Raw genomic sequence first — 13,907 nt, forward strand, 5'->3', positions numbered from 1 at the left:
GGAATGCACTGATGAGCTCAGCAACACCAAAAGGCCTGGAAGACCATGGAAGACAACTAAAGTGGATGATCACAGAATTCTTTCCTTGGTGAAGAAAAACACCTTGACAACATCTAGTCAGGTCAAGAACACTCTCGAGGAGGCAGGTGTATCATTGTCAAGGTCTACAATCAAGAGACGCCTTTGTGATGTACATACAGAGGGTTTACCACAATGTGCAAACCACTGGTAACACTTAAGAAGAGAGGACAGATTAGACTTTGCCAGAAAACATCTAAAAAAAGACTGCCAAGTTCTGGAACAAGATTCTTTTGACAGATGAAACCAAGATTAACTTGTACCACAATGATGAGAGGAGAAGAGAATGGGGAAGGAAAGGAACTACTCATGATCCAAAGCAAACCACATCATCTGTCAAACATGGAGGGGGCAGTGTTATGGCATGGACATGTTTGGCTGCCAATGGAACTGGGTCACTGGTGTTTTTTGATGATGTGACTGCTGATAGAAATAGAAAGATGAATTCTGAAGTGTATTGGACTATACTATTATTCTCAGACTCAGCCAAATGCTGCTATACTGTTAGGATGGTGCTTCACAGTACAGATGGATAATGACCCAAAACATACAGTGAAAGTAAACCAAGAGCTCCTCAAGGCAAAAAAATGGAATATTCTTCAATGGCCAAGTCAGTCAAATGATCTAAACCCAACTGAGCATGCTTTGTACTTACTTACAAAACTAAGGGCAGAAAGACCCACAAAAAAGCAGCAACTGAAGGTGGCTGCAGTAAAAGCCCAGCAAAGCATCTCAAGGAAGGAAACTCAGCATTTCATGATGTCTACAGGTTCCGGACTTCAGGCGGTCATTGACTGCAAAGGGTTTTCCTCCAAGTATTGAAAATAATCCTTATGTTTATGATTAGGTTGGTATTTCCAGTTATTTTTGAGCCTCTGAAGATGGAGGCACTATGTATAAAAATGTTTCTAATTCCTAAACAGTTAATGCAGTATTCAATGGCTGGATTCTATCTAAGAATCATGCCATGTGCAGCATACAACCAAATCATGGTTTCTCACAGAATGATGACGGAAGGCCAATTATTGCCTGACTTTTTCATTAAAACATCAATACTTTTTTTTGCTGCCCCCAGAATTCTGTGACCTGTATTATTGAACCACATTTGCTGTTACCACCAGTAACTACAGGTGTCGCCAATAAACCAGGATTAAATCTTCAAGATTGCCACTTTGAAACATAGATTAAAAAATGATAGCTAACTCAAGCACACCGAGATGAGTTGCAGGATGTTCCTGGAGAGTAGTGCTCTCTCAGAGGAAGCTCTTCCGCTCTGAGTTTTTCCTGGGTTCTGGGGATGACTGCAGTGGAATCTCGGGATAGCACATCCATTAGAGTACAAGGGCTGGTTTAAATTGGTATGCTCAAAGAGACACATTTTGAGTCAGTACAGTGTTTGACACTAGTAATTGAGTGAAGTGTTACTTTTAATCTATTATATACAACTGTACATACATTTTTTTTTCATTTTTGTGAGGTGTCACGCTGCAGCATTTTACACTTGCAATATTGGCAGTAGTGGCCACTGCAAAACTAACACTGGTTATATCCAGAATGTCCACAGTAACACCTATTACTACACACAACCTTCATTCTTCCTGTCATTATTGGTCCACCCTTTCTTCCCTCCATTCATCACACGTTCTGTAATCATTTGTATTTTCTCATGCAGAGCACGGCAACACATGGAGTATAGCTGGGCCCTAAGGCAGATCAATGCCAATATTTATTTCATGTCCAATTACTGGGGCAGAACCGCAGTCCAGAGACTGCAGTGATGAAAGTAAACGTCCTCTCACAGAGGCACACAGAAACCACATTAGATGTGCAGCCTGCAGCCTAAGCTTCAAGAGCAAGGAATATGAGTACACGCACATGTTATAATATTCCAATAGAGAGAGCTACAGGCATTACCAGGGGGTGAAGCCTCAGAGTGAAATCCTGTTGCTTTCAGTGGGAGATCCCCCCACTATCCTTTTTCCTTCTCTTCACCTGTTTTTCTACTACTGCTTTAAGAAGTCAGTTCATCATCTCAGCTAAGATAAATGAGTGTTAGCATGATAATATTTGACTAGTCCTGATATTTACAGGTCTGGACTGGGTATTTTAATGCCAATTCCCGTCTCATCTCAGTAACAATGATACTGAGTGCCAAATCTTTGTAAAAGATATATAAAAATATGTATAAAATCACAATGTTTTTTAAATATATTTTACCAAATCCATTTTTGACAACATTAAGTATACAGACTCTCTGATAAAAATGTCTTCTCCTTTATGAATAAGGCAACATTACCAGTCTAAGCAGTAACTGACTTTTTATTGATTTTGATCAGTGTACATTTTCAGTTGCTGTCATTTCCAATAATCTAAAGCATTTTTTTCATTTTAGCTCATCAGTCCCTGTTCTGTGTTGGATTATAATTGCCAGATAAACCTATGTTTAACTTACTGAATTGTACCCTCCCTTCTGTCTCTCTTTCTGCCCCATCCCAGATCTATTCCTGACAACTCAAGGCCCAGCATTTGAGACCTGGATCAGCGAGGTAAGAAGCCTTCTTGGACTTGTTTACATCTTAATTCTCTACCCAAGCTTTCTTTTCTAAATTCTGTCTTTTTAAGAGTCCTCACCAGTTCAGTCAGGGCAGCCATGAGTGAGTCACTTCACTCCTCTGTACCCGTGTGTTAGGAAGCATGATCACTGTGTGATAACATAATTTTGTTAGTTCTCATATACTCTCTTTTGTAATAACATATCACATAACATTCACACAGAGGCAGCTGTGGCTCAGGAGGTAGAGTGGTTCATCTCGACTAACCGGAAGGTCGGTGGTTCGATCCCCGGCTCTTGCAGTCCGCATGTTGAAGTGTCCTTTGGCAAGATACCCTAAATTGCCCTGAGTATGTGTGAGTGTGTCCGGTTGCGATGTATGAATGTGTGTGTGAATGGGTGAATGTAGCATGTAGTGTAAAGCGCTTCGGGTGGTCGATAAGACTAGAAAAGCGTTATATAATGCAGTCCATTTACCATTCATCCTATGTAAAGTTTCTAATGTTGTAGAAATATGGCTGCAACAATTAGTTTCATATTCATTGATTTGGAGTCTATTAGGACAAATACAACACAAATGTTTAGCAGTAGTAACAACACTAGGGATCTTTAAAATAGTTTACTGTGTCTGACCAAGAACCAAAATCCCCATTAGGTAATTTCTCAGATTAGACAGGATGAAACGAGCAAATATTTTATAATACTATACATTACCATAATGGCATAAACGGTTAATCAATTATCAAAACATTACTTTTTTAAATCAACTACTCAGACTCAATAAACCAAACAAATTATTTTAGCAGAGGGTATAAAATATGTTTGTAAATCTATCTGTATTCTCCATAAAGGAAATTACAGCATATCGTCTTTGCAGTACAAAAACATTCAAATACTAGAACAATTGTGTCAAACATTTTTATATATTTGGAGGTGTGTGTGTGTATGTGTGTGTATGTGTATTAAACTATTTAGACTCTAAAAACCCAATGTGGTGAACTGTCAGTAATGGTTGTCAGTGATCTAGCTCAGTGGTTCCCAACTGATGGGTCAAGGTCCAGAATTGGACTGTGGGTCACATGCATTTGGGTCAACTTGTTTTGAAGAACTACTGTATTTGCTGCTTCCCAATGAGCAGGGGGTGCTTGGGGGTGCAGGACTTTTGGCACTTCTGCAGGACTAGTTAATATTCTGGGAGAGCAGAGAGGGGAGACCGCAGCCCCCCCCCTTAGGAGCCTATTTGAAATTCAGCAGGGCAAAGCACAAGCCGAACAGTAGTCTATCTTATCACAGGGAGGGGGAATAGGAGAAAGGATGGGGAGGAGGTAAGGAAGAGGAGAGAAACACTGAGAGATTGAAGGATTTGACAGAGAAAGAATGTGTGTAAGGGGAGAGAGAATCCCAGCAGGAGCAAAACAGAGCAAATAAACTGCCATGCCCAGAGACCAATAGGATGCATGATGGTTGGCAGAATTGTTGATCAGGTGAGAGTATGAAGCAAGAGAATTTATTTTGAATTTTCAAGGGAATTCCAAGCTCTTTTTTAACCTGTCTTTTTAGTCCTGTTTTTTGTCTGTCTGTTAGTTAGAAGATTTTTTTTTTTTAAACTTTGTTTATAGTCATGCCAGCAATGTCATTCTGTCAGTCGGTCAGTACGCCACTTTGGTCCAGATGGATATATTGTATCTCAACAACTATGTGATGGATTTTTTGATAGTGATGTAACAGATATGGATGGTTCCCAAATGATGAATCCAACTGACTTTAGTAACCTTCTGACTTTTCCTTTAGCACCACCAGGAGGCTGACTTCGGTGATTCAAAATGAAATATCTATTGGATGAATTGCCATTAAATTTGGTACAGATATTCAAGATCCTTTGAGGATAAATTATAATGACTTTGGTGATCCTCTGACCTTTCCTCTAGCGCTCTAACATTGGTTTTATTGAAATATCTCGACAACTGTTGAAGGAATAGCCATGAAATTTGGTACAGACTCTCATGATCCCCGGCAGATGATTTGTAAAACTTTTATCCCCGACCTCTCATCTATGGCCATCATCAGCTCAAAATTTCTGTTCATCCAATACATTGGTTTATAACTAAATACTTTCAAAGGTATTGACATTCCTGCATCTAGTCTAGTATTATCACTGTGCAGTAGCATTTAGTTCAGAACGCCCACTGTGCTTAAACAACTGAACTTACTTGAATCAGAAAAAAGGGACATATATCTGATGATTGTGTAATTTGATGCAAATCTATATCTAGGTCCAAACTGAACATTTTCTATTATGAGAAAAAAACAAATTTTCAGCCTTGGCACTCTTGGGGTAATGTTGTTTCAACCATAAGCCTTTGTTTATCTGCCATAAAGCAAAATTGAAAATATGGAATTAGCATGTAGATGACAGTTGGAGTGGTGCTTTTCCTCAGTAAAAATAGGAAGTCATTTGACGTCAAAGATTTATTTTATCTGTGTAAAGAAACAAAGTTAATCTTCTTAAGCTCACAACAAGTCTGGTAGAAAATATGTAATATTTTCAGTCGTGGAGCTGGACATTTCTCTCCCTGACTGTGTGAAGCTTGCTTTTGTTTTGCTTTGTACCATTTATTTATTAGAATTAATTTATCATTCAATCTTTTATTAGTTCTTCCCTTTGTGGGAAGGGTCGATATCTCAGTCAGTGTGTCTTGTAATTTTTTAAGTGTTCCAGCTGCTAATTGACTGATAATGTTTCATTGTTTGCTGAAGTGGAGCTTTGAAATTCTGTTGGAACAGAGTGTGGAGCAAGAGATTTGCCCCACACTCTGTGAACACACACTCTCAGTTACATACAGATTGAGTTTTAGCCTTGTCAGTAAAAATCTGGTCCTCTGCAGTTTATCTATAGCACTCCGTCTCATTCTTCCCTTTAGTCAGTGAAAAAGCCCAATGTGTTCCTTTCATCTTGCTGCATTTTCTGTTCTTCTTTCGTTAAATTCACAAATAAATGCTCACAACCACGCACACTTGAAGAAATTCAGAAATATTCTTCATCCAAAGGCACGAGGCATACATGGCCATGGAAGGACACACAAAAAATCACACTTGTATACACAAACACACAAGACCGAGCTATTTCCCAGCATCCTCAGAGTATTAGACCCCTGTTAATCCCACTGCGGTCTTCGGTTCAATGCAGCTGCATCTATCGGTCACAGGCCAGCAGACTCCTCTTTCTCCAGCACTCTGTTTTAATTACTTTTCTCTGTTTTCTCTCCCCCTAAGTCTCCTTCCATCCCTCCCTGTTCCTCTGTTTTTCTGCGATTACACAAGGGAAGGCACTCGCAGAAGAGGGGAAAAACAACAGGCCAGTGAGATGAGTGAAGAGAGGTGTTTTCATTGGCCTGTGGGTAGAGCCAAGGGGTTTTAAAGGTCAATTCTATAACAGCTGATAGAATAATTGAGTTCATTAGTGGGTGATTTTCTTCCCAGTCAATCCTTACACATACCTCTGATCACACACACAAAACATACTGCAGTAGGCTACACAAACACATCAGTGTTTTGAGATGTGTCTCTATTTTAGTCTTTCATACAAAGAAATATACACTTTCAGACCAAGCCATTTGCTCTATACCACTCTACCACAGAGACAGGCAAAGAGTAATATTCTGAGTATTCTATATAGTGAGGAGAAAATGTCAGTGAGTTTTGCCGAGCATATAGGTCCAAGAGGTCAATTTACGTGGAGGACCAGAAAGAATTTGATAGTGTACATATGCAACTCTTGAGCATTTTGCTTCCTTGGGCACTTAAACAAGCTAATCTGTGGGGCTGGGATATATTTTGTTATTTTCACACAGGAAAACAATGTAATAGCCACATGCAAAATAGCTCATTTCATGCAAATTTGGCATTGTCATAACTATTACAAATGTTCCCTCTGGGCTTAAAAGCATAATGCGCTCATAATAATTGAGTGCTTGCATGAGCTTATGTGGGCCTTACCTCATAGAGGGCAACAAAATACCATTTTGCATTAAGAAATACTTCTATTCTATTCTATTCTATTATATTATCTTATATTATGTTATATACATTTCTTCTTAAAGATGATTTATTCTAGTTTTCCAATGATTATGATACTAATGCTTCTTTTTCTTTTCACAATTCATCAGGATAATATCATGTGATTTGTGCCACCTACAGCCTGTACTTCTGTATGAGGTGTAACATATTATTTCAGTTAAATATTCAGTGCAAAAAAGTTGAGGCTCCTTCAATAATAGACCATATATGTTGTTCTTACTTTGATACACTTTAGTGGGACACAGCATCAGGTTTGACCATCTTTTCATATGAAAGGAAGTTTATCCTGGGGGGAATAGCCATATATTCAATATTAATATACTACACGTCTACAGTCTCATGCCCAAGGGCACTTTGAGTTGATCCAATCCTTAATGCCACTGTTCCCAGCACAAAACTATGTACCCCAAATGCCATGCATCGCTACACAAAACTTGATATATACACACTTTTCCCATCAGTGTTTTCAATAATTCTGCATCATATTGGTTCTTTTTGTTGTTTTTAGTGATGTTAAAAGCCTACCAGTTGACCCAGGATAGAGTCCTTCTCCTGCAGTGTTTTTGTGCTGTAAAATGTCGTACACCTCTACAAATGTGCATATGTCATTCAACTGCACTGTTTGGAGAGGTGCATGCGTGCATGCGTGCGTGCGACACGTGTTGGGTGTGATGTGAACAGAAGGGAAGAATAATAACAAGACCTGTAATCCTTTCATCTTCACACATCAATCAGCTCAAACTGTCTCTCACACACGCACACACACACACACACACACACACACACACACACACACACACACACACACACACACACACACACACACACACACACACACACACACACACACACACACACACACACACACACATACACAGAGTTTTAATCATGACATCTTGCAATCAGGCAACCAGCACCAGTCAATCACACTGACTAAGATGTCATCCTTAACACACAGAGAGTTAAGACCCTATTGCCACATCTGTGGGTGCTTGTGTGTGTGTGTGTGTGTGTGTGTGTGTGTGTGTGTGTGTGTGTGTGTGTGTGTGTGTGTAATTGGAAGCTTTTGATCTAATTGACTCGCATTGATTCTCGCTGCTTTTGAACAGATCAGCTTCAAAGTGTGTCATTTTCTTTTGCATGGTTCAACCGAACATGCACACACGCATGCATTTAAGAAAACAGAAAAGGTATTACATACAGTATATCTCTCTGTATTAGATTTTTTTGTAAATAATTCAAAATTTGGATGAGAAGTCACTCCAAACTATCTCAAAGTATAATTTTAAAGAATCGTAGTATTAACTCAAAAAATTGGTTCATATTTTGCTACCACGTACTGGACGTATGTGTGTGTCTGTGTGTTTTGCAGTCCTTTTCTGGAAGGTTGGTTTTTTTACATTCAACACACAGTGGTTACAGAACCATTAATTCTTTAAAAATTTAAACAAATAAGGTTAGGCAATAAACAAATGTATACACTATCAGTGATAGCCTGAATCTTTGGCTGTTGGAATTTTTGGCTCATTTAAATCACCAAAATAAGTGCCTCCACATTTATGCCTCATTAACATTCAAAGCATCAAAAATGATGCAAATAATTAACCTCTGAAAGCAATTGATTTATGTGCTGTGAATAATTGAAACAAAATGTAATTTTGGACTAAATTTACTGATTTACAGCCTGTACCTGCACAATCCCTGCACAGAATAAAACAACTTACCGGCAGCTCTCTGCAGTGGCTTATCAGGAGACATCATCTGACTTCAGTCTTCAGTTTGAAGGCTATGTAACCCAGTGGTTTACTGCAGTTTTGTAGAGGCAACACTTTGTAAAACCAATAAATGGGCATTTAATGCTATTTAATGTTTTGTATGATTTGTCCACATATGTAGAGGCACCAATCTACTAAAAATAATGATTTTTAGGGTTTCAGTCGTAGTCAGCAGTATTTAAGCAATCCGTGATTAGCAGAGGACGAAATCAAAACAAATGAATCCTTATGACATTCAGAAATAATGACTCCATTCATTTACAGTATCTGTAAATACAACTCATGAGCTGGTTTGCTGTAAATGTGCAAAAACATATAAACTCATGCACAAATTAACTACTGAAGCTTTGAAGTAATAATCCTGCCCCTCATTTCTTAACTTCATTGGTTCATCAAGTTATTGTTTTCTAGGGTGTCTCTCTCTCCCCCTCCCTCGTGTGTGTGTGTGTGTGTGTGTGTGTGTGTGTGTGTGTGTGTGTGTGTGTGTGTGTGTGTGTGTGTGTGTGTGTGTGTGCGCGCGTGCATGCATGTGCGTGCGTGCTTTCCAGACTGAATTGTTTTGCACAACACTTCTAAAAACCACGTATTAGATAGTGTATGCCAACATTTTCTTTGTCTGTTCATTCATCGTGGCTGTTGCTGCTCTAGCTAACTACTCATCTCCTAGTTATCCCAAACAAAGTGTTGTTTATTCCAGAAACATAAAATACTTATTTTGCAAGACAGTTTTTCCCTCAGGACTCCTGCATGGCTCTAGATTATAAGGGCATTTACCAATATTCAGGATGTGATGTTCCAGTCAGGGATGATCAGTCGTGCAGAAGCCCCGTTCAGATGTCAAAATGTTGATGTACTAACTAACCTATAGAGAATTTTGGGTTACATTATCAGTAGGCAACAGTTTGCCACTTCATAGATTCACATCTGCTGCTGCATACACATTTACACACATGCGTGTGTGCACATATTGTAACCCCCCCCCCCCAAAATATGCTTACTGTATGTCCTTTTCTCCTCTTTTCTTGTACTTGAGAAACGCAGAAAATCTCTAGTAATTTTGAAGTCATTGTAGAGCCGTTTTTTGAGCAAAAATATCAACATAAGATGTTTCTAGCGTCACAGATGTGAGGGTTTTTGCTGCTTTTCCTCACCTGACAATATAGTAAATTTAAAATCTTCTGGTTTTGAAGTTTTGGTCAGACAAACAAAGCAATTTGAAGACATCTCCTGGTAGTTTTCTGATGTTTTATGGACCAAACAACTAATCGATTGATTGAGAAAATAACTGGCCATAAGACAGTTAGCGCTAGAGCAATTAGTTGATTAGGATTTTAATAATCAATGAATCATTTAAGTAAATGTTCAAACAAAATGCAAGACATTTGCTGGTTCCAGCTTCGTAATTGTGAGAATTTGCTTTTTTTTAATGGTTGGACATATTAGCATTTCGTAAATGTCATTTGTGGCTCCGGAGACCTGTGAAAGGTAATCTTTTACTGCTTTTTGAGATTATATAGATGTAACTATTACTCAAAAAAGTAATTAATAGATTTATCTATGACATTTTAACGTTTTACTCCAAATAACTTTCTGCAGCAGTGATCTGAGTGTAGCTGCATGTAAAATAATGAAGACCCACTTTCAGTTTTCAGTGGGTTACCTGAGCAAAATGTCCTGTCTAAACGGACTTAATATTCAAAAAAATGATTCACATCCATTTAATCTTCACATTTTCAGATTTTGTCTAAGGAGAAAATATGATTCTTTCTCTCTCTTTTTTTTGGCGGGGGGGCATTTTAACAGTATTTCAAGACAAGAAGGCAATCACTAAATGTTATCATTTAGTGTAAATTACTCACGTGCTGAGATTGTCCACACAGACTGCTGTTGTGAATGTTGGGAGTGTTTAGAACCTTTCAGCTGCGGTTCTCCAGTATCTGATATGATATATGCATATATGCAGCTCCTGACAGTGAGGTTTTTGCACATGTATGCACTTCTCATGTTTATGCACATACTGCGCACAGATAGACACACAAAAGCCATCCCTTGTAACTTTGTGTCTATCGTCCATTGAAGGCCCCATGAACCTTGGTCCTGTAGAGTAAAAGCTAAGAGCCAGTATGTTAATTTTTGTACCTCTGTTCTCCATCTTTAAGTCTCCACCTAGATCGACGTGATCTGTGACATTATACACTACATTTATTGAATTGAAGTTGACTTATTCATGACTCTTGAAGAAGACAGGAGCCTGCAGTCCTGTAGTTATAATATGTATCAGCATTTATGAAACGGCATAATCCCTGCATAATTCTCTCCCTTCTTTTCTCTCTCTCTTTCTTTGTACGTAATGGTTATTCTCGCAGGATGGAAACTTCACCAAAGCTGAAGTCATGCCAGCAAATCCACCAGGCAGCATTGTGGGACAGTCCTCCTTTGTCGACTTCGGTGAGAAAGACAAAGATTTGTCATTTGCTGTCATTTTTGACAAACCCTAATGTGTTTATGTATGGCTGTGACAGACTAACAGAGAGATCCTTTTTAAACCTAGCACTGGCATGTACTGTGGGGATTTGGTTTGTTATCGGACAGAGTTAGAATGTAAAAAATCAGAGACACAGGAAGTCGCTGTGTAAACGCATCTCAAGATACTTAGAACACATCAGAGTTGTACTGGGCCAGATTATACTCAAAAGTGCCTTGCCCCATATATCTGTATGTGTGTGGATGTGTGGCAGATCCATTCCTATCCTAAGTCCTTTAAGCTCCCTCTGCATTTGAAGCTGTGTATCTTCAAAGGCTTCCAAATAGGACTGTCTGGTCTTCATGGCTTTGGAATTTCACTACAGCTTTCTCATCCCGTAACTTTCTTTCTCTACACACACACACCACACATGCTCACCCCTTTGCAGACAGGCTAATCTTACACATGCACAGACAGTTGCAGACACACACTTTGATACACACACTCAATCCCACATACAGCCAGATTTTTGTGAACTTCTTATCCCCTTAAACAATCTTGGCCAGTAGTATTCATTGTTCAGCTCAGCTTTACATTTATCCTCAGCAAATCTCTGCTGGCTCTCTAATCTCCAGGCTGCAGCCTGTGCGCCACAAAGTGGCCCCTGGTCACTCTGGTGAGAGCAACCACCTTAGCCAGGGGAGGGGGGGAAGTTTTGCTGGTTTCTTATGCTTGTTTTTCAAGGTAAATACCACTCAGATAAACAATCTAATGGTATACAACAGTCTATTTTTAGGAGAGGGTGAAGGAGAAAATTGAATGAGTAATAGTCCCTGTCTCCCTCAGCTTCTGCTGTCAAGATGCACAATGAGCACATGCTACTATGCTGGGTGTCCCTGAATGGATAAATAGTCTTCCGGAGCCTGAAGCCAGATGTAAGCTATTCTTAGCTTTAAAGTGCGACTATGTAACTTTTGATCAATAGCTGCCAATTTGGTCACAAGTGCAAATTACTGGTTATTGGCACACTGAATTTCCCTACATCAAATGAAATGTTTATTTGTGACATGCTAAAACAAAGCATAACAGTAGAGCAAGTAGAGAGGAGTCATAGAATCAGCATATTGACTCAGTAATGTCACAGCAATGTCACAGAACTGACACAGCAATATCTAGGTTAAAGTTTGATAACAGTAGCTAGCTTTAACCACCATAAGCTAATGGTAATGCCAGACCAGCTAAAGGCCCATTCACACTAGAAATTAGCACAGCAAAATTCATCCACGCAAAAAATGTGGTTGTAGAAGTTTGGTGACATAGGGGCCATTCACGAGGCTAGTTGGTGAACTACAGGTGCAATTGACTCTTGTCTCATAACTATATGCAAACCATGGCACTTTGTGGAGCAGTTTAGAGTCAGAAAGACGAGGGTTGAAATAAAAGTGGAGTGTGCAGCACAGCTAATAAGCCACAATAGCCTCTCATGTTTTGGACTGTTGAGCTTTACATTCCCTCGAAGGTCAACGCTGTCAACACCGTTTGCTTATGGTCAAAAGAGCGAATTCTCAAGTCAAAGTTCTCTAAAGTTGAAGTCTGTGCTAAAGATTTGAGCAGATTTGCTTCACCCCGGAAAGTCGACAAACTGCAACAATTCTATTGAAATTACTTATTTTTGCCCACAAAATTTCCCCGTTTTAAATTCTGGTGTTGTACCAGAGTGTAATGAATTCAACAAGGCTGCATTTTATTACTTATGAATTCAGCTTTTCATTTGTGAGAGGGAAGATTGTGTTACTGTTTATTTTCAAAGTTACATACTCTTGCTAATCTGCAAGATTTTTATTTGTTTCACTTTGTCTCCATTTTTCATGCAAAACAATGATGTCTGTAGTGATTTCACGTGCACATCCGGCATCATATCATATTTTTTCTTGCAGCAGTGGTCCTTGAGAGAGGAAAATTAGGTTGTCCTAAAAATATGCACATTTTCAAACAGCGTTCCAAGTAATTCAAGAGACATAGGACTGCTTAATGTGTCAAGGTGCAACATCTCCACTCGTGATGTCTTTTTTCCGGTCTGCTGCTTCATCTTTACAACAAGTTTTTTCTTTTTTATTTATTCTGAATAACCAAATCCAAATCAACAATGCATCACCCCCTGTAAATTAGTGGATTTTTCGTGGAATTCTTCCTACCAGACAATAAATACTAAATTAACTAGCAATATTGAAGTATTGACATTTATTTATGTGAAAATGATGTATGAATGTTAAAATTAGTACTTTCATTATGTTTTAAAGGTATGATGGATGGTTTCTTTTTATTATATGTGAATGGCAAAGTGACTGTGAAAAATCCGATATATCCTAAGAAATGTATTGGTTTTTCTGGTTTGCTACTCTTGTTTTTGCCTTTTTTCAGTTGCATTTTTTTTAATAACATTAAGACCCTTATTACTCAGTTTGAGCTATGTGCGGTCCTTAGCTGTGTAATGTTGGATGCATTTTTAATTAACTTTTGGTCTTGTATGAATCTCATGCACATGAACACACACACAGACACATACAAGCATGCACACAGAGCTTTGCACTGATAACCACATCTTTATTGGCAAGATTAATCTGTTAATCTCATTGCAGATAGGGGTGTCCATCAAATATTTAGTGAACAAACTTCCCCTTCCCAAATTGGCAATAATGTATGAACCAGAGGGGAAATGACCTATATGCTGCGAATGTGTGTGTCTGTATGTCTTGAGGGATTCTGTGTGACAGCATGTATTTGTGTAATTTGCTTGCGAACATGTATGTATTTAATTCATCGTCTCTGGGGGGCGATTATCTTTTTTTGTTTAAATCTCAAGCTTATCTAGACAAAAACTTTTTCATTTCTTTAATCTTTTCCTCTTTTTTTTTTTCCCTTTTTCCTTCGGCTCGGAAATGCCACTTCAAGACGTTGCCCT

The 13,907-nt window shown here is 38.7% G+C and overlaps 1 protein-coding gene across 1 annotated transcript in view; it reads left to right on the forward strand.

The window, feature by feature from the left end:
- Positions 1-13,907, forward strand: part of itfg1 (integrin alpha FG-GAP repeat containing 1) — a 155,281-nt gene that overhangs the window by 28,714 nt on the left and 112,660 nt on the right. The window contains exons 7-8 of the mRNA XM_040131108.1: positions 2,575-2,624; positions 10,848-10,929. Of these exons, the coding sequence (XP_039987042.1) occupies positions 2,575-2,624; positions 10,848-10,929 (132 nt within the window). The remainder of the gene's footprint in view (positions 1-2,574; positions 2,625-10,847; positions 10,930-13,907) is intronic.

The sequence above is a fragment of the Xiphias gladius genome, chromosome 1, assembly GCF_016859285.1.
Source record: "Xiphias gladius isolate SHS-SW01 ecotype Sanya breed wild chromosome 1, ASM1685928v1, whole genome shotgun sequence".
NCBI lineage: Eukaryota > Metazoa > Chordata > Actinopteri > Istiophoriformes > Xiphiidae > Xiphias > Xiphias gladius.